At 33.4% G+C, this 26,106-nt stretch overlaps 1 protein-coding gene across 2 annotated transcripts in view; it reads right to left on the minus strand.

Moving 5' to 3' along the window:
• Positions 1-26,106, minus strand: part of TTC13 (tetratricopeptide repeat domain 13) — an 82,791-nt gene that overhangs the window by 5,051 nt on the left and 51,634 nt on the right. The window contains exons 9-20 of one of the 2 annotated variants that reach the window (XM_051993637.1): positions 25,101-25,183; positions 20,484-20,625; positions 19,887-20,061; positions 17,663-17,819; positions 16,642-16,772; positions 15,800-15,932; positions 15,065-15,157; positions 14,128-14,211; positions 11,249-11,333; positions 6,553-6,659; positions 1,697-1,832; positions 273-352 (exon numbers count right to left, since the gene is read on the minus strand). In XM_051993637.1, the coding sequence (XP_051849597.1) occupies positions 273-352; positions 1,697-1,832; positions 6,553-6,659; positions 11,249-11,333; positions 14,128-14,211; positions 15,065-15,157; positions 15,800-15,932; positions 16,642-16,772; positions 17,663-17,819; positions 19,887-20,061; positions 20,484-20,625; positions 25,101-25,183 (1,406 nt within the window). Of the gene's footprint in view, positions 1-272; positions 353-1,696; positions 1,833-6,552; positions 6,663-11,248; positions 11,334-14,127; positions 14,212-15,064; positions 15,158-15,799; positions 15,933-16,641; positions 16,773-17,662; positions 17,820-19,886; positions 20,062-20,483; positions 20,626-25,100; positions 25,184-26,106 lie in introns of both variants that reach the window. The other variant, XM_051993636.1, reaches the window with a different exon arrangement.

Genomic DNA, 26,106 nt, shown 5'->3' on the forward strand with positions numbered 1-26,106 from the left:
TAGTTTTATTTTCTCAATATTTAATTTTCTACTTGTATTCTAAGAGTTTCTTAAATTTTTTCCACTCATGATCCTATTTTTCCAAGAAATTTTTATATAATCCGAGATATATAGGTATATAAAACAGATTTACAATAGATAACAAATTATAATTTTAAGATCCTAACATTCAGTTATAAGATTCCATATGAGGTTGTGACCAATTTAAGAAGCTGAATTCTAAGGCAGTCCATACAAAGTGCACATTTTATATAATTAAGAATATCACTGACCTGGATCCTCTGGAGAGTGGCATTAAGTTATAGAAGTAGTAAACTAAGGATAAGATTAGATTGCAGACAGCATCAGCCTCCTGGGGAGTAAAACAGAAATCCAAGAACATCAAATACTAGGTTGTAAAATAATTAACCATAAAGGTGACAAGACACACAGGAATTATTTCTGTGAAGAAAAAAATCCCTACATGGAATGACACTCTTCAACTTTCCATTTTAATCATATCCTTTGTAAGTCCTAATATGTAGTCTATACCAAACTCTTGTCTTATTCCTTTTCCTTTTTCACAAAAGATAAGGCATACCTGCAAAACCAATAGTTAGCTACAGTTTAAAGAAATTTAGTTTAATATGAAAATCAGGTAAGTTTTAAGTCTTTTGCTAATATCTCACAAATCTTCATGACATATATACACTAATAAACTGGTATCAGAGAGAGGAAGTGATTTTTTTGGGATCACAAAGCAAATCAAATCAATGCTGAATCTGAATGAAAATCTAGACTAAGCAAACAATCAAGGCTTAAAGTTAATAAAATTAGGAAACATCTGAAATACACAAAGCACAGATAACCTAAAGTGCACTCTTATTACTGTTAAGAGAAAGTCAAAAACATGGATGTGGTTTTTTTCAACAGCAAGGTGACTGAGGCCAGTTCTAATGGTCTTGTGATAGAGAGGTCTGTGGGGGATGAGTATGGATCACAACATAATATGTTCATCTTTTTTATTGTTTTCTCATTTTTCCCTTTTTGATGTGATTTTTCTTGTACAGCATGATAATTGTGGAAATATGTATAGAAGAATGGTACATATTTAAAATATTGGATTACTTTCCATCTAGGGGAGGGAGTGGAATGGAAAGGAAGGAAAAAAATTTGGAACACATGGTTTTACAAAGATGAATGCTTAAAATTATCTATGTATATGTTTTGAAAATATAAAACTTTAATCAAAAATCAAAAACAAATATATCATAAGTTAATTTAAAAAGTGGAATTTTACATAAGTAACTATTATGAATTTGTGATCATTCACAGAAATCATGAAAGAAGAAAAATGACAGGGAAAGATCTTGCTCATGCCATTTTTATCATAGAGCAATTTCTCAAATAATTTCTCTAGCCAAATCAAAATTATATCATACTACAGGCTTTTAGTTGTATCATTCTGCTCCTAAATATGGAAAACCAATCATTTTGTTTTCTTTAACTGAAGCTGCTAAATTCTAGATTTTTAGTTTTGTTATGTGTATGTTTAAAGAGTAGTATCAGAAAAGGAATGTAGATATTACATATAATAAATCAAGATCATTACATGGATAGTCTTATGTTTTCATAATGGAAAAAACGTTAGCAGAAACATAAAAGATTCATATTAAGAATTAATTTCATTTGGGAAAAAGTAGAAATAATAACCTACCCCAAGTTCTGATGACAGAATTAATACTTTTCCTTTAGCTGTGAGATCTTTATATAGTGCATCTATTTCGGCATGATATAACTGCGTTCTTTCTTCTGTAGTTTGCGTTTCCACAGAAAATAATATATTGCCAACTCTGGAAGCACAAGCATGAATGAATGAACAGAAATGGTATGGGTCATACAACTCATTCAGAGATCCAAATACTGAGGATAAGAAAAGCAAAACTCAGGAATTTTTTTAATGTGGCTGGAAGGCAATTAACTAAATATCTGCCTATCTTATCTTTCACTGCATTTAGTACCTACACTGGTTATCTCTCTGCATTTAGACTAACAAAAGAGAAAACAGTTCTACATCTTAAAGGCTGACTGAGCTGCCAAAGTTACTATTATAGATGAAAGTTACAGGTTCTGAAAAATCAGCCAATCAATAGTTAATAGGCATAATAACACATCACTTAATCAATAGTAAAAGCAAGGTAACAGTTTCTAGACCTTTGAGGAAATTTGCATATCTGGAATATCTACTACAGAACAACAGTCTTGATCCCAATGTAAGGAAACTAATCCTGGTTTACTCAAAGGAGTGTAAATATTTTGGGCTATATACGTACTGTGCACTAAAAACTTCTAAATATAATGATAGTATTTTATTAGGTAGCTTTAGATAGGTCATTTATATATAAGGAGTAATTTTATTCAAAGAGAACAAGCAGACTGATTCAATATATATCCTTTTAAACAATGTATAAGAGTTGAAGAGTTGAATATGAGGCAAAATCTGACAGGCACACTAGACTTTGGGAAGGCAAATTATTTTAAAACCTTAGATAAGCCTGTGTTCTTAAAATGATTAACAATTACAAATTAAACACAATGGAAAATGGTGTCTATAAATAAACATCTGCGAAAATGTTTATTAATAAAAAATGTAAATTAAAACAACTCTGAGGCACCATTTCGTGAAATTGGCAAAATGGGCACATTTGTATATTACTGATAAAATTACAAACTAGTATAACCTCGTATAACAATCTTTTTGCAAAAAATCATAAAACTGATTACTTCCAGAAATCTCAATATTGGACATATATACAAAGGACAAAATTAAACAGAAAAAGGGTGTAATCCTTATAAAGACATAGCATTCAAAGGTGAAAAAGACCTTGGAGATCTTACAAATGATCTCATCTTATAGAGAAGGGAAATGAAGGTGCCAGAGAAATAATTGCTCAAAGTTACTCAAATAGCCAAGTCAGAATATGAACCTGGGTTTTCTGGCTACAAATCTAGTATTTTTTATATTGTAAACAATGTATATTAGTAAATACACTGCCTCTTTCCTCTATATATCATATGCCCCTTATTTATAGCCAAGCTATTATAGGTAAGCAAAAATGCATATATTATATATATATCCTACACATCCAAAAGTTAGAGAATGAACAACAGTTCACTGAACAAATAGTAACCAATATAGGTGAAGTAAATTTGCTATTAAGAAGGATAATGAGAGACAGCATAGTACAGTGCAGAGAGAACTGGAATTAAGTCAGGAATAATAAGAACAGTTAATATTTTTATATACACTCTGAGATACCACTACACACCTGTCAGATTGGCTAAGATGACAGGAAAAAATAATGATGAATGTTGGAGGTGATGCAGGAAAACTGGGACATTGACATTGTCATTGTTGGTGGAATTGTGAATGAATCCAACCATTCTGGAGAGCAATCTGGAATTATGCCCAAAAAGTTATCAAACTGTGCATACCCTTTGATCCAGCAGTGTTTCTATTGGGCTTATACCCCAAAGAGATACTAAAGAAGGGAAAGGAACCTGTATGTGCCAAAATGTTTGTGGCAGCCCTGTTTGTAGTGGCTAGAAACTGGAAAATGAATGGATGCCCATCAATTGGAGAATGGTTGGGTAAATTGTGGTATATGAATGTTATGGAATATTATTGTTCTGTAAGAAATGACCAGCAGGATGAATACAGAGATCCTTGGAGAGACTTAGATGAACTGATGCTAAGTGAAATGAGCAAAACCAGGAGATCATATTATATACATCGACAATGATACTGTATGAGGATGTAATCTGATGGAAGTGGATTTCTTTGACAAAGAGATCTAACTCAGTTTCAACTGATTCAATGATGGACAGAAGCAGCTACACCTAAAAAAAGAGCACTGGGAAATGAATGTAAACAGTTTGCATTTTTGTTTTTCTTCCCGGGTTATTTCTACCTTTTGTATCTAGGATATACTGTGACATATTTAACATGTATAGGACTGCTTGCCATCTGGGGGAGGGGGGGAAAGGAAGGGGATGGAAAAATCGGAACAGAAGTGAGAGTAAGAGATAATGTTGTAAAAAATTACCCAGTTATGGGTTCTGTCAATAAAAAGTTATTTAAAAATATTTTTATACACTGTGGCTATTGTATGTATGTAGATCACATACTTAGCGGAAAGAATGAAGGGAGTTTCTCGTTAAGAGTTCCCTATATATAGAAATGTAATCTTATCTGGCATTCCCCAAAGTACAAGTCAAAAGAATAGTAAGAAATTAAATCAGACATGAAATGGAAAAAAAGAGAGAAATAAACCATCTGGAATAATATTGCTGATACAGCCATTGAACATGTATAAAGAGACAATCAAAGACATTATCAGGAGCAACTGGTATGGAGGGAATTAATCATTGCTTTGAGCTTCAGTGTTGCCATCTGTGGGGTGGAAATATGCAAAATATCTATCTCACAGAGATGGTAAGATACTAAGTACGATATATAAAAATTCCTGAAGGGGCAGGATTAAAGAGAAAGCTTCTTTTTCCTTTTAGAAATTTTACATATATATAAAATTTCTAAAAGGAAAAAATCTTTTTTATATTGTAAACAATAATGTATATTAGTAATATACATTAGTGTGTGTATGTATATATATATAGTTTTCAAAATTATCCCTGATAAAATTCTAGAATTGGATTAATAAGCTGATGGTTTGTAAGGATTTAGAACACCTATTACGAGGCACTAAATACAAGTCATGTCAGACATCCCATTTTCTGACATAGCTATTACATTGGTTAAGAGAATACTAAAGAAATAGTTTAACTGAACCTCAGCAAGGACAAGATTATAGTAGTTGTATCAAATTATAACCAGTTGAATAAAGAGTACTGGCTAAAATTATGATAGAGACTTGGTTCTCATAGTCATGTTCAAAAGACCTTATTCATGCCAAATCCTTTGGCTGACATCTTTTATGAACATGTCCTAGCTCCCCGACTAGACAGGACATCTCAACTGTTTCATATATTACTGAATTTGCAGTGTCTACTCTAATAGATGCTTAATAAATGCTGATGGTGTTTGTTTTTCCAGGTCAGTAAGAACATTGTTGAGCTATGTAATGCATACCAACACTGCTTCCTTCATCTGTTTTATGAAGACTTTTAGCAACAACCTTCTTTGAACTTCATTGTAAAGAAACTTCATCCCCTAAAGATCAATTTGTTGAGGAATCACAGTATTTATTTAGGGATCCTATACATGCATACCAAAACACTTCCTAAAGTGATATATATTCATGTGTCACACTATGGAAGTAAAGATCTGTAACTAACTAGTTCATGATTTCATATGCTTCATGTCTCTCCTAGTCCTGGCTCTGACTTGACTTCAAAACCACTCTGTGGCCAGAACTTACATAGCCTGGTACTTCTTTGACTTGGCAAATCCAAACACAACTAGGGTCTTCTCAACTTGGAATCTCTCTCGATAATTCCAATGATGAGTTCCTCCTGGAGATTCCATGATCTGGAGATGGCCTAGACTTTTCTAGCCCTATTCCTGGCTTCTGGGCTTCAAAAGCATGTTTCATGTTAGGCCTTCATTACTCAACCTCCCTCACTTTTTAGCTCCCTATTGTATATCATATTTCTCCCCTTAGAATATAAGCTCTTGGAGGGGAAAGGGGCTGTCTTTTTGCTTTTATTTGTATCCCTAGTACTTGGCACATAATAAACACTTAAGATAACATATGCTTGTTTCCTTCCTTCCTTTATGTCACATAAAGGAAAATCATAATTACTGAATGGGACCAACTGGGTTTGTCATTTAGCCAACTAAACAAAATTGGCTTTAGGAGTTGCCTAAAATATAATGATTAAATAAAAAACAGTAAGAACAGAAATTCTGTACTTCATTTCCCACTCTTTATTTTACCCCTCTCAATTTCCATGTTCCATTCCAAATCATTTGCCAATTACTTCTTCTGGTATAAACTTGATCGTGCTTGATTTTGAATTTTAAGTTATTATGCCCATTTCAAATTAGATTTGAGTTCACAGTTCTGCCAGTCAATGCCTATGCAGCTCTGGTTAATCTTCCCTCCCTTCCCTAATCACAAGCTGACACAATTCTTCCCAACAGTCATAATCCCTCCAAATCTTAAAAACAATTATTGAGACAGTTTCCTATGGGATCAATGATATCCAATAGGAGTTTTTTAAGATATGGAAAAAAATGTACTTTCTAGAAAAGCTATTAGAATACTATATTTAAAATATGGGAAACTGATGGATTTAGTCTTGCAGCATCTACTACACCAAATTAAATCTTTAGACATCCCAAATCAGTAGTCCCCCAAAAAGTCAAGGGTTCTGGCTATGAATCAGGTCTTGTTGTCTTTCATTCTAATATGAATGAAGTAGGTTACCTCATATACTATTCCTTATGATAAACTTCTATTTAAATAGCACATATATGTATTCTCAGCACATGTACACACACACACGATACATGGTCATATTTCATACTCACACTTTTTAAAGCATACATACTTGTCTCCTGTTATAGTAATTGTGAATCCATCATATTCCTTCCCTTGATCTTTGAGGCTGGGAACTTTTGTATTCACAGTGAACCCATCTCTTGTTTTACTGTTAAACTGCTTTCAGGAAGAAAAAAGAACAATATTATTAGTCTGAAACTTCACAGTTGGCCCTACCACAGCTTAGTAAATGTTTTTACATGGCTATTTTAAACAGGGTCAATCTGATGCAATAAATGAATTGTAGTCTACCAAGACCAATCAGTTATGGCAAGTGGTATCTCTTGCTTGGTGTAATAGAAAAGGCTCAGGATTAAGAATCAGGAAATGGACTATAGTTCCTACTCTACATTATAGAAGCTATGGGATTTAGGAAAACATTTAAAACTTCTCTAGGTCTCAGCTTCTAAGAATAGTAAGTGGCACAGTGGAGAGTATTGGGTCTGCAGTTAAAAAGGCCTGAATTCGAATCCAGCCTCAGACACATACTAGATGAGTTGCCCTGAGCACAACACTTAACCTCTGTCTGCCTCAGTTTACTCAACTGTGAAATGGAGATTATGACAGCATCTTCCTTGAAGGGCTATTATGAGGATCAAATGAGAAAAATTTATATATATAAAATGGCATTATCATAAGTACTTTTTAAGAGCTGTTGTGAAACTCAAATGAGAAAATATTATATATATATAGCATATCATAAGCATTTTAAGGGACGCTTCCCCCTCTTCACCTCATATGTTAAATTAGAAGGTATAGCATATCATAAGCATTTTAAGGGATGCTTCCCCCTCTTCATCTCACATATTAAATTAGAAGGCTAGAGTAAAGATCCTTCCAAATATCAGATATCAGATAATTTTAGCTTGTTCCATGTAACAAAACAGATTTATTCTAATAATCCAGGATTCTAGAAATCCAACTTTTAGCTTATCCCTCCATATAGCCTAACAAGGCCGAGGGCGGGGGGTGGAGGGTGAGGAGGGAGTGTAGCAGCTCATAGACTCATTTTTCTCCTATATGGTTTCTTTTTATGGCCACCCATATCCATGTTCCTTGAGAGGCAATAATATTCATTCCTAAGATAGTCAGTATAGCACAGTAGAAAAGAGTAATAGATTCAGAGTTGGATACAAGGTGAATTCCAAGCTCTGCCATTTATTACTTACATCACTTTTAGCAAATTACTTAATCTTTCTAAGAATCAACTTAATCATTTGTAAATAAAAGGATTGAAGAAAATAGCTTCTAAAGTTCTTTTAGCACTAACATTATGATCCTGGTACACAAGAGATGCTCAATAAGGGTTGTTGACTGGTTGATCAGCATGCAATCAGCCTATTTCAAAATAGAAAACACCTTGATGGATTACACAGACTATGTGTTATCAATGCCCTGTCATCTTTGCAGTGGGGTTAATTTTTTAACAAGAATAGGACTTGAAATGGGACTGAATTTCACTCTTTAGGCTGGGACATGCACATCATTACTTTGTATTCACTGCACAACAGACTGAGCATAAATTGTTATTAAGAACTTAATATCTGTAATCTGGGCTATTATGAAAAATAAGCTACCTTAATTTGTGTCAAAGAACAAATGCCACAATTACTTTGTATATGCTGATCAGTGAGAGTAATAAGGCTAAATGAGCAGTCATTTAATTTTAAGATTATACTGCAATTTTAAACTGAAAATTTTGTTTGTCTATTCATGCTTAAAATGCTAGTCTTCAATTTAAATATATGAAAGACTTCCTAAAATCACTTTTTAAAAAAATTTTAGTTATAGCTTTAAATCTTTTATAAAGTACTATACTTAACTATAAAATTAAAAACCCAACAAATTAGAATCACTAATGCTCCTTGAGGGCACAGATGACCTCAATTCTGTTTTTTTTTTTTTTTGTAATGCTTATTAACAGTATAAAAATGTTAATAAGCACAGATTTTGCTGGAGAGCTCAATAGATGGCAGTAAAAACAATAAATAAATGACCACATAAAAACAAGACAAAATTTCATAGATGTTAAAGCAAATCTTAATAAATGATTATTTCAAGTATCATTTTTTTAATTTAATGTTATCAACATTCACTATTCACAAAAGAATTGAAAAATGAAAGTATTGCATTTGTCTCTACTCCTCACAAAAAGGAAGTAGATTCAACCCTAGATGTTTCAAATTGCTGGCTTCCAAGGGAAGTCAAGACATGGAGAGACACTAATGGAGTTAATTAAGAAGTTGCTTACTACAACCCTTTTATGGAATTTGGATAGAGAGAGCGCAACATAATGTAGCAGAAACTCTCCCCGCAAATCAGAGAACTAGTGAAGGCACTTGAAGGATAAGAAGCAAAGATCAAAAAGTCTTAAAATGGACAACTAAAATAACAAAAGTAACAATTTGATGCTGAAGGCAGAGAGTAACATCTCGCAACAACTATCCAGTATAAAATGTAAAATGAAATGAAGAAAAAGGCTCAAGTGTATCTTTAACTTCTGCTCCCACTATAACTTCCTTAGTTTAAGTCCTTTATTACCTCTTGCCTGGACTATTGTAGAAGCCTCTTAACTGGTCTTCCAGTCTCCAGTCTAATCCTTCTCTAAATCCATTCTTCACACCGCTGACCAAGTAATCTTCCCAGCAACACTCCTCTGATCACATCAGGTTCTTTTAAAAGAATTATTTAAAACCTTCAGTAGCTCCCCATGACCTTTCCCCATAAAATATCAACCCCTGATCCTTGAATTCTGTGATTTCTCTCCAATCTCTTTCCAAATCTTTAGTTCATACTACTTCATATGCTTTTTGTTAATAGTCAAAATGTACGTACCACTTTCCATCTCTCATTCTCATCCTGCCCTCTGTAATTTTCTGTGCTTTTGCTCACATTATCCACCATGCCTACAATAGACATCTTTCCCCAACTCTTTCTATCCCAATATGTCTGTGTGCTGAAGCCCCACACTTCCTTCAAAGACAAATTAGGGGCTGCTTCCTCCAAAGAACTTTCCCTAACACCTTCTGCCTTTAGCTGAACATGATAACTTCCCTTCAAAAATTTCTCAGAGTATGATGATGCTGACCTCTTTGTGCTTTGCCTTCCCTGTTCTCACATACATTTGTTTAAATATCATTTCTGGACTTTTTAACTATGAAATGTCTTGAAAGAATGTGTCATATCTATCTGCAGTATCTTTGGTGTCCTGTATTAGGCCCTTTAAACCCAATTCTTTTGTTGTGCCAAGCCTTCTAAAAGAAGCATATGTTTAAATTTCCAATGTTCTACTATTAAACAGTTTATTTCACTTTTGGAAATTTTCTTTTTAAATTTAAAATGTCAAGTTAAGTACTTTTAAAAACACATTACATTCACGATTCCTTTGTATTGAAGCCAGACACAGAATGTTGACAACTGTTCCATTCCCATAGGATACCACCACTTCATAGTCCAATTGACATTAGCAAATAGATGTGAACAAAATAAGCAGCAATAGGAACCTTTGTTTTAAATAGTAACCAGACTGACTTAAAGCTCTCTCTGTACCTTTATCAAATTTGCCTTTTGCTTTTAAAATAAAGATATTCACAAAAATATCTGCTTTCTTTTAAAGTCTCTTCCTGTTTAAAGATGTTCCTTCTCATAATAAAGGTATCTCAAGATATCTCAAAGGCAAAGAGTTTTCATACAGAAAATCTAAGTGACTAAAATGTTTCATGTAAACCAACTATAAAGACCATAATTAATTATAAGGAATCCAGGAGTTTTATAATATTAAATAATAACTTGAAAGCCTAAATAGTATCTTTTATTCAGAAATTTACACTTTCAAAACAATTTTTACATACATTAATCATCAGATACTCATCAATAACCACAACAGATAAATATAATTTAACAGATAAAAAAAGTGAAGCTCAGAAAAGTTAATATGATTTTTCAACCAATTAAAAACAAACCAAGACTAGAACTCTAGTTTTTGGACTCTTAGTCCAGTTTTCATTATGCTATTTGACTTACTTATTCAACCAATACTCCAAGAGTAAGTTATTTATACTTATACAACAATAAAGTTCAGGAAATTCATGTCATTTATTAGACTGATGATGAATTAGTACATTTTGGTCTTAAATGAATAATGATAGCTAGCACTTTTAAGTTTGTAAATCATTTTACATATGCCTTATCATTTGGTCCTTAATACAAACCTGTGAGATTGGTACTATTATTATTTTACAGATAAGGGAATCAAAGCCATGCCAGGTAAAGTGACTTGCCTGAAATCACACAGCTAGTAAGTATTTGAACTCAGGTTTACCTGAGCATGCTTATCCACTAAATCACCCTGCTGTCTCTATATTATGATTTACTTAATGAGATAAAATAGATGATAATCTCAACTACTTCCTCTAAACTTACACACACACACACACACACACACACACACACACACACACACAGAGAGAGAGAGACAAAATCACTACTCCCAATGCCAAAACCAAAATAAATTAAGGACATGATCTTAATCTCCTATTTGTGGCACACAAAACTTGATCCAAGGGAAAAATATGGCCATAGTTAAATGATTTCACAATTATATTAACTAAAACCAGTCATAAAACAAGCAAACTAAGCATTTAGCAGTTCCTTCTTCAGAAAGTAGTTTTATTTCTAAAAGCATCAAAGATTCCTGACAAATTTACCTTCATAATTGGAAGAAGATCTTCTACTTTGTGTACCTTTTCAAGAGCTTCTCTAACTTCTAACAGTCCTTTGGGATTATTAGCACTAAAAATACAGAAAGGTGGCAGTTAAGGTTAATACATAAATGTAATAATTAGCCAAGCTATTTTAGAGTAATTTTCCATTTTCAATTTAAGAAACTTTTCTTAATCATGAGTTATTCAAAATGTGCAAAGTTAGTGATAAGCTATATAGGAATTTTCTGAACCATGAAATGGATTTGAAGCTAATGGGCTTTGAGAAATAGATGAGAACTTAGGTGGATGATAATTCCCACTAAATTGACAACCATGAAAATAACAGTCAGTGTGTACAGTGTACAGATGGTTCACAAAAATTTGCATCAATCTTTGTTTCTCCTATGCCAAAAATAAAAACTGGACACAGGTTTTTGTTTCTATTTTTTCCTTTCACAAACTACATTTTAAGTTCAGTTATAGAACAAAAGTATCTATTGGCTTCTATAATATGCTTCTATAATTATGCTCCTATAATATTTGCATAACAACTTACATAGCAATTTACAATCACTTTTATAGAAGGGTTGAATGAAGTCCTTGAGCAAGTGGATGAGCAAAAAAGCAGAACTCAGAACTCTTTACTCCCAGTCTTATATTTACTCTATATAAATTCAGGCATTTTTAATGTTGTATGCAACTTTCTGTAACCTGATTTGGGGTTTTCTTGGAAAAGATACTAGAGTGATTGGCCATTACTTTTTTCAGGTCATTTTACAAATAAGGAAAACTTGAGGCAAACTGGGTTAAATGATTTGTCCAGAATCACACAACTATTAAGTGTCTGAGGCCAGATTTGAATACAGGAAGATAATCTTCTTGACTCCAAGCCCAACACTCTATTCATTATACCACTGAACTATCACATAAGCTAGAATGTGCGATTCGTCCTCATTCTTGATATTCTCCTCTCTTGGTTTTTGTCACAATGATCTCTCTTGGTTCTCAGGTTACCTGTTTGGGCATTTTTTTTTTCAGGTTTCTGAATTAATCATTTATGTCTTAATTACTTTGTGTGAATATATGCCAAGTTCCATCCTAGGCTCTCTTTTTTTTCTCTTTCTATATGCTTTTTCGGGAAGATTTCATCATGTTTCATGAATTCAACCATCATCTCACAAGCAGATGATTCTCTGATCTATATTATCAGACTCTAGTCTCTCCTCTGTCCTCTAGTCCCATACGACCATTAATCGACATTTTACACTAGATGTTCCACAAGCATCTCAAACTGATTATGCCCAAAACTGAATTCATAATCTTTCCTCCCAAGCCCACCCCTTACTTCCTAACTTCCCTCTTTCTGCTGGCACTATCACCATTCTTTTGGTCACTCATGTTCACAATCTTAGCATCAGCTAAACTTCTCGTTCCTCTTTACCCCATATACACATTCAGCCACCAAGTCTTATTAATAATAATGCTACAATCACTGGCTCATCTGTTCCTTTCTTATTATATAGACAACCCACTCCTCATTCAGGATCTCATCATTTCTCACCTGGACCCTGGCAATAGCTTTCTTCCCAATGGGCTTCCTATCCTACCTCTCTCCTTTTCAATCCATCTAGATACTGCCAAATTGATATTCCTAAGGTCTGAGCCTAATGATGAAATTCCCTTGGTGTAGGAATCTCCAATGGCCCCCACCTATCTCTAGGACAAGAAACAAATTCCTCTTTTTCACTTTTAAAACCCTTTGCAATCTGGTTCCAGGCTTCTTTTATATCATTCACCTCTACATATTCTATGGCTCAGCCAAACTGGCTTATTTATTATTTCAGTTCACAACATTCTACTTCCCATGTCCATATCTTTGTTTGAATAGGCCATATGTGGAATGTATTCCCTCTGTACTGTGGCCACTCAAGATCTCTGATTCCTTCAAATCTCAGCTTCCAACACAAAAAAAAAACAATTACTCCTATAGATGCCAATGCCCTCCTCACTAAAAATTACTTTTTTTTTTCTCTTTATGTATATATAGGTGGATAGCTTTCAATCTATATCTTATCTTTTTTTTGTTTGTTTCTTTTTAGATACATGCTATTTCTTCCCAAAAGAATGTAAACTTCTTGAAAGCAGTGACTTACATTTTTGTCTTTTTCTCCCCAGAAACTGTCTGGCAATTAGCAGGTATTTAATGGATACTTGAAAGAATCAGAGAGGAAGGGGAGAGGCAGGGGTAGAAGGAAGAAAGAAGGGGAAGGAAGGAAAAAAGAAAGTAATGAAAGAAGAAAGTGAGGAAGGAGAGGAGAAGGAAGAAAAACAAAGAAAGAAAGAAGGAAAATGATGAGGGAAAGAAGGTATTTAGACACATAGAAGACTATGGCTTAAACCTCCAAGCTATAGTACAGATTCAAAAAAAAAATGCTTATTCTTATAAAAGAAGAGGGTTGAAGAAGTCACACTGTTTTCTGGAAGATGGTTAATAAGACTCAAGTCTAAAGATTAATATTGCAGAGTTCCATGAAGTAGCAGGAAATTTTTAGTATATTCTGCAAAGCTATTATGAGGGAGAGTTAATGAAAACGATTTTACAAATATGATTAATAAGAGCAGCTAGATGATCTACTGGATAGAGCACTGGCCCTGAAATCAGGAGGATATGAGTTCAAATCCAGCCTTACACACTTACTACTCACTAGCTATGTGACTCTGGGCAAATCACTTAATCCCAATTGCCTAGCCAAACAAACAACAAATATGATTAACAACAAGCCTGGTTGGCCTGTCAGTATAAGTCATCTTTTCTCAAGGGAAATCTGACTACTGATTATAAATATATTAGAAGTCAGTAATATAAAAAAGGAAAGGATTACCCATGATAGACAAGAATCCTGTCTTTGATAAAATGAAGTATTTTCTCAAAATATTCCAGGTATCTCATGTTAATCACTTGACCCCTGTAAGATTCAAATAAAATGTGCTAGTTATTTAATGAGAAATATTTAGAAAAACAATAGGATTCAAAGCTGGCACCGTTGAAAATTTCATGTAAGAATCATGTAAGAATCCATGTAATGGATTCATTTCCCATTAAACAAATGGAAGAACCAAGAGAGTAAGCAAGGTTCTCACTAGATCTCATGACTTATCAAAGGCCTCCCTAAATATGAAAACATGAAGTGAGCCAAAGTTTGAGAGCACAGGAGAGTCAAAAAAACCACTTTTTTGAGATAATATTCACATGAAACTTGTTGGCCATCTACTTTCAAAATATCAGATGCTTTAATAAGCAAAAAACTAAATTGAAACTTCAATATCAATTCCTTTTTTTTGCCTTCAAGCATATTTAATCTTTAAACCAAAAAATTCTCTATAAAGGTCACAAATTATTTCATAAAAAGAAGAATTCAAGAGATTATGAAGGGACAAGTAATTTATCTCTTGAGAATGGAAAATATTCAAACATAAAAAATATCATTTTATTAAATATAAACAAATGAAAATGTCAAGTGATTTTTGTAAATTAATAGTCTAATTTCTAGAATCAGAAAACATTTAAGATGTGAAATGATGACATTAATTTTTGCTAAAAATTTAAGAAACGGGATCTTGCCAAGAATTGGGGGTTCTTTTCCACAGGGCTAAGCAACTAGACAAATAAAAAAGTTTACGTTGGAAAAGATGGAACAATTAGAGTGTGAGCTTCCATAGCTGTAAATAAGAAAATGAAGAGTGGATCATTTATGATCTACCATATCTATTCAGTAGGGTAAACCTTTTAAAAAAGAAGAATAAGCAAAAATTTCATACCTGATTAGATTGATGTGGTTATTAAAGCCCCTACTAAGACTTCGAGCTGGCATTTGATCTAACCATAATACAGGCTGGTCTGGATCAGCAATCCTACAAAACAGAGCCTATTAAAATCAAAAAATTTATAAGAACTAGAAATGATCAAGTCTTTTTTTTTAAGATATGCAAAGTGTTTAAAATACAATGATTAAAAAAAAAAAGCTGGAAGTTCATTTGTACCTGAGAATATGGATCCTTAACTTGGAGTATTATAATCAGAAATTTAACAAATGGTTCCCGCTTCTCATAAAAATGAATCTCAGAGGAAGTCCCCCAACTATCTACAGCAGGTTTAATTAGGCACATTTTGAACAGGAGGAACCAATAAAATGAAATTCACTTCCAAGGACCCTGCAACATAAGAGGTGTCTTTTTTCAAAGGGGACTGAACTGTGATGAAAATAAATAAAAGACTTCATTTGCAAATGTTCCCAAAGAAAATGGTAGCAGCAATCTCTCTGTCATTTTGGGGGGCAGTGGGGTGGGATAGAGGGGGAAGCAAGGAAGAGTGATTTATAACCTAGATTAGGATAGAGTTTGTTATAATTTTAGAAAGCAGGGAGACCAGGCCTGATGTAGTGTGCACTAAGCCAATCAATATGCAATGCCTTGTTTTGGTCAAGTCAATTTTTTAGTTCATGGCCATAAGCACCATTTCAAAATAAGGCTTAAAGCTCTGTTCTGGATCATTACCTTCGCCATTTTACTGCAATATCAAACATATCTCTCCACTGCATCAGTCGAGTTTTTCCATTCATTCGTACTTTTGAGTTAGCCCACGTCCTCTGCACTGCTTGCATGACTTCTAATGCAGCCAAACCCATTGCTGAAGAGCAAAGAATATTCAAGAAGATATATATATATATCATTAGTTCAAGTGGTAAAGAACAAATTTTCAGACTTAACTGTAATTTTTCCCCATTTAAGGAAAGTGTTTTTGAGACATTTTTAAAAAGAATAAAAAGATTTAAGAACGTCTCATTATGCTAACCCTACTTAAATCCATAAATGGAAACAAGAGGTTTCTGCAAAGTAACCTCCTCCCTTCTAGGCTTGTTACTAAAACTTCATGTGTGCCAGATTCCTCTTCCCTTCAACCTGGGCCTCAACACAGCTGCTGTTTATGGAGTATTAATTACTGAGAACTATAATTCAAACTAACAGTAGTAGTTACAGACAAATTGCACAAGTGTCAGAGTATTCTTACCCCAACTCCCCCTCCAATTTCCACTCCCAACCTAAGGATGATATCTGTATAAAGTTTTATGTAAATAAGAGAATTTACTTTTAATACAAGTTCTATTGTATAGAAATTCAATAAAACTTACCAAGGGCCCTCCACATGCACAAGATAATATGACATTCCATGTATAAATTATTCATAATTTGGAATAGTAAACTGTAAAACTATTTTTAAAAAGTTAATGCTCCATTCTTCTTGCAAGTCAGTAAAGAGTTACCTTAAATTAAAAATGCCAACCCCAACAAGAACAGGTAGAAATAATTTCCATTTTCAGATCCAATTTCCAACATACCTCTGTGTATTCTCTTATTTGGCAGGAAACCAGGTGTTTCATATTGCATCAGCGATCCCAAACGATCTGCTACACAAATCAGCTCCTGCACATCAGGCTTGTAGCTCTCAAAATTCTGAGGCAACACATCTCTGGAAGAAACATTACACACATGATAAGGGCTTTTACAACAGCCATTTGGAAACTCAACTCCACGCAAGGAGTGATCACTTCCTCCTTTGGGAAAATAGATAAATCAGACCTACAGCTGAACCTATGCTGAGGAAATATATTACAACATAATTTCCACTTTGATCTCTGCACTTAATCATATTCAATTAAAAATGAATCAATTAAAAAGGGAGGTTGTAGAATCATAAATGCATACAACAGGAAATTACTTCAAAGGTCATACATATTTATATGTTTTTTAAATGAAAGATGTCTTAAAAGTCAATATAGTTTTAAGTTATTAAAACTTTAAAACTGTACTAAGTCTTTTGGTACCCTGTGTACACACCTACCCACGTACCAGAGTACTAGACTAGATGCTAAGGAGATAAAGACAAAATAAAACAATCCCTGGTCACAAAAGAACCTATTTGTGATACTGAAACTGAATATATACATACACTTTTATCAATAGTCTTGTTAAATAAATCTTCTATGTACATATAACACATGTCACCTGATTTACCCATTGTTCTAGTAGGTAGGGAAGATGGTAGAGGAAAGCATATATCTTTTCTCTGATAGAACTAGTTTTGAACTAGTAACATTTTAAACAACTTAATAACACATCCACATAAGAGTCCCTTTAGTTTGGAATTCAGCTTGGTACTATAGCCAATGGCATATAGCACATAAACAAGAAAGAAAAACTATCTTTAAACAAGTTTCAACTTGCTTTGCTAAAAATATTTTTGGTCTTATTAACTCTAAGCAAAGTTAACTTGAAGGAATATGTACAGAAAATGTTATTGTGCATATACAGGGCAGTGAACTGGGGGCCTAACAAAAGACTTTCAGTTTGATTACTTACTTGATATGAGGCTGTAATCCAGGCTGCTCTTCATAATCCTCTATGAGAAAGGGCAAATTTTTAGCCCAGTGATCTTTGAAGCTTCCAGGTAAATCTACATCAATATTATACTCTGTAAGTGGGGTATCGAGGTGTGCATGAAGATATCGGGAGTATTCTGTAGAAAAGGAGAAATGTTCGATCCACTCAAACACAGTGCCAACAATTTTTTCCCCATGGCTAAGTGCCATATAATTGTCTTCTCAGCCAACTGTTATTTAATTTATTCAGAAACTTAAAATGGGCATTCTAAATTTAGCAAATTGCTGTGATTAAATGATAATAAGACAACACTAACTTCAAGTGCTAAGGTCAAATGAATCTAGGCTACTTTAGATTAAATTCATGTATCCTTCCATGCACAATAGCAAAGATCTGATTTTCTCAATCCTAGAGCTAAAAAAGTTTTAGATGACCACAAAAGGAGCATATTTATCCTGAGGAAGATGACATCATGGAACCAGAGTTCTGAGTTTTATCATCATTATTATAATGCTACCATTTCCATAGAATTTTGAAGTCTCCAAAGCTCTTGATCTATCGCAATAATCTTGTGGTTTAGAGGTTACTATTATCCCTATATTGCAGATAAGGAAACTGAGAGTATTAAATCATTTGCCAAGAACCACATAGCTAATAAGTACTTAAAGTAGGATATGAACTCAAGTTCACTTGCCCCCATGCCAAGTACTCTACTACACCACCTAACTGCTTCAAGATTGAAAGATAGACTAAAAATGCCAAATCAACTCCGAAACTATAGACAATATGGAAACTAAATTCAGAGAGGAACAAAAATGACATGAAACAATGGAAGATATGATTTCATCACTATAAGGAATACTACTGTGCTATAAAAAATAATGAGCTCTACTAAGTGAAATGAGCAGAACCAGGAGATCATTATATACCTCAACAACGACACTGTATGAGGATGTATTCTGATGGAAGTGGATTTCTTCAACAAAGAGATCTAACTCAATTTCAATTGATCAAGGACAGACAGAAGCAGCTACACCCAAAGAAAGAACACTGGGAAATGAATGTAAACTGCTTGCATTTTTGTTTTTCTTCCCGGGCTATTTATACCTTCTGAATCCAATTCTCCCTCTGCAACAAGAGAATTGTTCGGTTCTGCACACATATACTGTATCTAGGATATACTGTGACATATTTAACATGTATAGGACTGCTTGCCATCTGGGGGAGGGGGTGGAGGGAGGGAAGGAGAAAAATTTGAACAGAAGTGAATGCAAGGGATAATGTTGTAAACAATTGTCTGTCAATAAAAAGTTATTAAAAAAATAAATAATGAGCTCAATGATTTTAGAAAAAAACATGGAAAGACTTGCAGAAAATAATGAAGAGCAAAATGAGGAAAACTGAAAACATTATATATGGTAACAGCAAGACTTAAAAAATGACCGAGCAAATGAGTTCTTTTCCCTGTTATAAATAACCAAATTAAGTGTAAAGAACAGATGAAGGAAAACACTATCTGCATCCAGAGAAAGAACTGACAAGTAGATGGATAGAATAATCTTACGTGTGTGTGTGTGTGTGTGTGTGTGTGTGTGTGTGTGTAATCGATTTGTGTGTCTAATGGTTGCCATCTCTAGGGCAAGGGGGGAAAGGGAAAAGACAAAAAGTAAGAAATTTATGTGATAACATATATTTGAAAGGAATAGCAAGTTGTACATGAAAGAATTGCAGTTTTATGTATAATTGTCTTTTTATTATACTATTATGGAAATTATTTTATTCAATAAATTTTTAAAAATTGAAAAGAAAAATGAAAAACAGCTGAGGATAAGTCATTGAACTTCTTTCCCCAAAGCAAAATAATCGACAATTATTCTCTTACAGCTACAAGATGCTTTCTGTGAAGAAGACCAATGATTCATAAAACACTAGGTCAAGAAACCTTTACTTGCAAAGGATTTTATTTTTTTACCACTCTTATCCAACCTATTTTTAGAAGATGACAGAGCTCTCAAATGAATGAAGAGACAATAAGGCTGTTATAGTCTTTGACCAAATATGTTCTTTAAGGATAAGCAATATTTCATTTTTGTCTTTATATTTTCAGTGCCTTGCAAATAAATGACTTTGTGAATTAAATTAATATAGCTCTAAAGAGGTAAAAGATGAGAGACAGTTACTGTTTTTGTCATTTCAGCCTTACCTCGGAGGTATTTTACTTTCAGATACTCTGGGCTAGCCTTCTGGCCTGGGAGAGGGTCATTTAACATAACTTTAGTTTGTGCTTTTATTCCTTCATAGAAATGCCCCATTGCCACGTGGCTGAGTCCTTTCATATACTGACACACTTCATTGTATGGCTCTAGTTGCAGGCATCTCTGGGGGATTCAAAAGAAAACATAGTCATATAATCTGTCCAGGTTAAAACAATATCCAAACTCTTTATTCAGATGATACCTATAACTCAGTGATTAGATTTCCACTGCAGGACAAACTAGATAAATGCTTTATAAATTAATCTCTGTGGTACGTTTTGCAGGATTTTGGGTTCACGTGGAAGGGACTTTAGATGTAATCCAAACTCTTCATTTTATGGATGAGGAAATGGAAACCCAGAAAAGTTAAATAACTTCCTCCCAACCATACAGGTAGTAAGTGATAGAAGCAAAATTTACAGCCTGACCCAGACTCCAAAACCAACCTTCTTTTTCATCTAAATGGTACCCAGTACACACATTCTCCTGGACAGCATGTAAAAATTTCCACCCTGCATTCAAAGAATTCCATCTACAGCGCTCACCTTGAAATTCTTTAGGGCTTCCTGTAAGCTGCCATGATGATATAGCATCATCCCACGAAGCTGTAGGGTCTGTACATGATTCTGGTTGAGGAGTAAGGCCCTTTGAAAACTCTCAGTGGCTGCTTCAAAGTTGCCCAGTTCTCTAGGTGCATCATATAATAGTTAAGAAAGGGAATAGATATAATTAGATAATGTACAAAATTTGTGTTAATTGAATTCTAATCAAATAGATTATTGCTTATTAGTTTTGATGCCTATATTCTATCCCAAAGCTATGTTATTGACTACTTATATGAATTCTGGCACATCATTTACTATCAAATGTTATATAAAAACAAAAAAGTATCTGTGAGGTAGATTAAAAAATTTCATCTTACAAATAATGTGAGTAATGTAATCATCAAGGGATTCTGTTCCTAGAAAACAAATCTGCATCTAATTTAGGGCTTATGTTTTTGTGTGTGACATGGAATTCTTTGACAATTTGCAGGAATCTATAGATCATTTCTCAGAACAAGGTTTTTAAATGTGTAAGTTGAAATATATCGAATTTAAGCAAAACCAATTATAGTAGAATATGAATGAAACTCTATATACATATAATGTGAATAATGCAATCACTTTGATTCACAAAGGGATTCTGCTTCTAGAAAACAGTTTGTATCTCAATTAGGGATTCTTAATCTTTTTTTATGACATAAACTTCTTTGACAATCTGGAGAAACCTAGGGATCCCTAGAATTATAAGATAAAATACAGAGAATTTCAACAGAAACCAATTATAGCAGAATACAAATGAATCTATCTACCTACAGACAGTTTATACACATACACACACAAAGTATACATTATTAAAAGTTATCAAAATATTTTTTAAAATTCCAAACATGCTAGTAAATATATCCTATGCTAAGAACCCCTGATTTAAATGGTTATTGACCTGGAAAAGATATAGTACTTTCCTTAAAAAAAAAAAAAAACCCAAAACCAAAATATTATTTGAACCAAAAAGATTTAAAAGTGGATAGGTATTTCCTCCCAAACCTATTAGTAGATATGCTGAACGGTTGTTAGCTTAATAGATAAGATGCCTCAAAATAGCCCTGTAAATATAGTGTGAAAATAAGGTTTGTTGTTACAAAACGAGAAGAATATATAGTTAGAATTCATCCTATGATCCTGATAGGCCTCAGAGAAGTCTGAATTAAAATGTGGCAAGCAAAATCTCCCTTAAAATCAAAAAGCTATACAATTTGTAGAAGTTTTTTGAGCAGTTCTGTTTATTGAGTTACATTTTAATTTTGCAACAGTCCAATGTTTTATTTTAACTGTTTTTCTGTCCTCTTAAAATACTGGAAAATTTTGTTGTCTCCCACTTTGATAGCATGGTAACAAATTTTTGTTGCTTTCTAAGTTATACTATGTCTTTATTCTTCTATTCTGAAAAATCTTGATTTGCTTAAGTATATATAAGATATATAAAAGAAGTCTTAATGAGTTTGTTTTCATAATTTCATATTTTTTAATTTATTCTTGTATAATTGTTTTTAACTGTATTACAAAAATGAGTGGAATATTTAGAACCAAAGTTATGCTTAATAAAAATCTACTATATGCTTGAACTATGAAAAACAAAAAGCAACCAAAAAACCCCATCATTTATAGAATTACAGAATTTTCAGATCACTAATATAGGTAGAAATCTTGGTAATATTGATCCTATTTTGCAATCTAAGAACCCAAAGGTCAGAGATGTTAAGTGACCAAAATAGAAAGACAATAAAATAGTTTGCACTTCGGTGTTGCAGCTGTCAATCCGGTATTTTTTAGTATATCTTCACTGCCTCTCATACCATGCATAAGATGTAAAGCAGGGATAAGATGATAAAAAAGAATCACTTAATTTACTATGTCCACTTCTTTGCCTCATATTAATTTCTCAACATCACTCCTCTTGCAGTCTGGATTCAGCTCCCCAAATAAAACTGCTCTCCACAAAATTCTCTCTTTAACTGCTAAATCTAACAGCCTTTTCTCATTCATTACCTTACTTGACCTGCTGAAGCTTCTAATGCTGTTGACCTTTCTCTGCTCCTGAACAATCTCTCCTCCTCTGGTTTCATGGAATTTCTCTTAAGTTTTCAGCTTAACTTCAGTGTCCTGGACTGGATCCTCCTCTTCCAATTTACTAAAAGTATAAATGAAGACTTTGTCCTTGGACCTGTTCTCTCTCTATATTCTCTTCTTTTATAAATTTATCAACAATCATAAGCTTAATTATCACTTCAGACTTAGCTACCTAATCCTAATTTCTCCTGAACTCCTGTTTCAAATTCCCAACTACCTAATTAACACTTAATTCAATAGTTGAACAAGCATTTAAATAGCAACTTCTACATTTCAGGCACTGCGCAAAGTGCCAGAGACAAAGATCGAATAAAACAGTCCCTAATCTCAAGCAACTTACATTCTATTGAGGAAGACAACACATAAGAGTCCAGCTTCATGGTGGACAGAAAGATCCAGAGGTCTTTAAGTTGCATCCACAGGGCAGATAATAATGCCTGTGGTTCTGGTATGGCTCAGAGGGAACCAGGTCTCAGGGAGAGCTGATAAAGGAAAGGAGTGTGAGAGAAAGAGGTCCAGGACTAAGGGGAGTTTTGTTTATTATGGAAGAAGAATTTCAGAGAGCACAGCAAAGGGACTGGATGATGTTAAGAGTAGGATTTGAGCAATGTAGGGTTGAGAAAAATGGGGGTAAAAGAGTCCAAATTACAAAATGGACATGGTTTCTTTCTATATATAGTCAGTGATTGATTTATATAAGGACAAAGACAGAAATGGAGAAACCACAAAGGTAACAGCTCAGTCTCCAAAAGTTGATAAAATGGCACTGAAGTGGGCATTGGTCTACAAACTGTTTCTGCTCTTTCTATATGGTAGCTGCCAGGCAAAGGGCAATGGTCAATCAGGCCTTAACTCAGGGCTTTTTCTACTCCCCATCAAAGAGGAATACAAGAGGTAGTTTTCCTCTTAATGACAAAGGATGTTAAATATTGTGCTGTTACTCCAAGGAGGAGTTATGAAATGATACTTCTTCCAATCTTTTTTGCAAAGATAGGGGGATTTTGGGGGATGGCTACATATAATGACAAGCTTTTTTTCATTTTATTTAATGTTGTGGAAATTTTGTTTCCTTTTTTTTCTTCATACTTTATTTTAAGGAAGAACTGCCTAAAAAGGATGGAAGGAACATAGAAAATGTAGCTGATGTAAAATGAAAGATATCAATGAAAATCTATTTTTTAAGAACCAAATAAGAGAAGGCCCAGAACAGAACTCATTAGCACAAAGCATGAGGCAAGACTGAAGATCTGCATAGGAGACTGAAGAAGAACAGTTGAGCAGGCAGGAGAAAGATAAGGAGAGAACAGTGTCAAACAGAGAAAGGCAAAAGTATCTAGTAGAAGATGTTAGTTGATGATTTTGAATACTTTAGAGGGATTAAGAAGGCTAATGAATGGGAGGGAAAAAACCCTAACTGATTAAGAAGCTATAGAATTTTGGTAACCTTGGAGAAAATAGTTTTGTTGAGTTCTATAGTCAGTAAAATAGTAGGCTTATCGGAGGCATTTCACAATTTTGTACAAAACTATTTCTTTCATTTTTAAGATTTTATCAGAGTGTAATAAAGGAATCTGTCATGCTAATGTATAAAACAGAGATTTAGTTTAATTTTTTTAAGTGGTTATATATTAAAAAAAAGATTAGATTGTATTACTTCCCGATTATACATTCATATACCTATGCAATTTAAATGACAAATCTAATTTTTAAATTTAATCAATCTTTTAATTTAACTAAATCTGTTTCATCATTAGCATGACAGAGTCTTCTTTCCCTTCCCTGCCCCCATTTATCAAACTCTAGCCATCTAAAAAAAATAAAAGAAAAGCAGCTTTGCACAGAATAGTGAAAATACCATGGAGAAGAGCAGTTTACTATTTCCCCAATTTCTACTACGGGAGAATATATGATAAAAGAAACTTTGCTACTTCTTTAAAACTAATTTAAAATTTACAAGGTCCCACATTCTTTCTGCATATTTTTCTATGTTTTAGGAATTTGTGTTATCATAATCTTTTGTAATAATGTCTTCTTTTTGTTTATTTGATTTGACTCTTTGCCCTCCAGGTCTTTTTTTTTTTTTTTTTTTTAATTTCTTCTTTTTCTCTTGTTGCTCCTTGACTTCCCCTGATTCTAGGATCTGGTTTAGGTGCACTTGAAAAAATAATCTTCCTTAAACACTGTCTACATTTATCAATGTCAGGTACACATTAACAGTATATTTTTTTTGGGGGGGTACTGAACAAACTCCACAGTAAAGTATCTAAAATTCATTTTTTACAACTAATTTTGCTTTTTAGGTTTCCTTTTGCAGCAATGGCCCTAGACTCAGGAAAGTCTCTGCCCTTTTCCTAAATGGGAGAAAATGGTATATCCCACCAACTTCTTAACCCAATTTAAGATTAAAAGATACTTTTAATATTACTATTATCTTAGATGTCATTCAAATCAGCCCCCACTCTCAAAATATACTCAATCATTTTTACTCACCTGTAGGCTTGACCAAGACTTTTATATGCATCAATAAAATCAGCTTTCTGTTTCAAAGCTTCTTTAAAGGACTCAATAGCTTCCTATAAAAAAAGAATTTTTTGGACACAATTTTATTTTGTATTTTACTGATAGAGGCTTTAGAAATGTGTATGTGTGTGTGTATAACATACATGACCCTTTTCAGATTCTTTATAATAAACTATTCAAGGTAGAAATGAGGGTGGGGTGCAACAAGTCATTAGGAAGGTCATTACTTTATGAACCAAATGAAAAGGAAAGAACAAAAAAATTTTAAATTTCTTACTCTACTCTGCAAAGTAGGAAAAATACTGTTACCTGCTACTTAATTCATTGAGTTCATAGATCACAGAATTTTAAATTCTGTAATGAATAATGATAAAATTCCTATGCTAAAACTGCTCTTTGAATAAAAATCTAGAAAATTACAATTAGTAACATAGTACATGGCTCAGATAAGCATGAACCAGGTTCAAATACTGATTCTGGTATATGCTGGCAATTTAACCTCTCAATATCTGGACCAACTCTTTTAAATGCTTTAAGATAGAGAACAATTGCCAAGCTTCTTCAGCAGAGGGAATTAAGATGTGAGCTCCCCGCAATGCTATCACAAGCACATGCTACAAAATAATAAGAGGATAGCTACTTGTCATTTATATAAATTTTTATGGTGTGCAAAGAACTTTATATCCATTATCTCATATTATCCAAGAAACAGCTCTGTGAGGTAAATGCTATTATAATCTCCATTTTACAGAGAAGGGTACCCCGGCACCCTAAGAAAAGCTAAGCAAATGATCAGAATCACAGAGGCAGTAAATACCAGGGGACAGACCCAAATCCAGTCTTCTTAATTAGACATTATATCCTATCAACTATGTGTAACAGCCACTAAGACAATTAAGTAGTTCAACATATAGATAATGAGAAGAATCTACGACAGCTAATAATAATAACAGAAGCTAGCATTTATATAGCATTT

This window comes from Antechinus flavipes, chromosome 4 (assembly GCF_016432865.1).
Source record: "Antechinus flavipes isolate AdamAnt ecotype Samford, QLD, Australia chromosome 4, AdamAnt_v2, whole genome shotgun sequence".
NCBI lineage: Eukaryota > Metazoa > Chordata > Mammalia > Dasyuromorphia > Dasyuridae > Antechinus > Antechinus flavipes.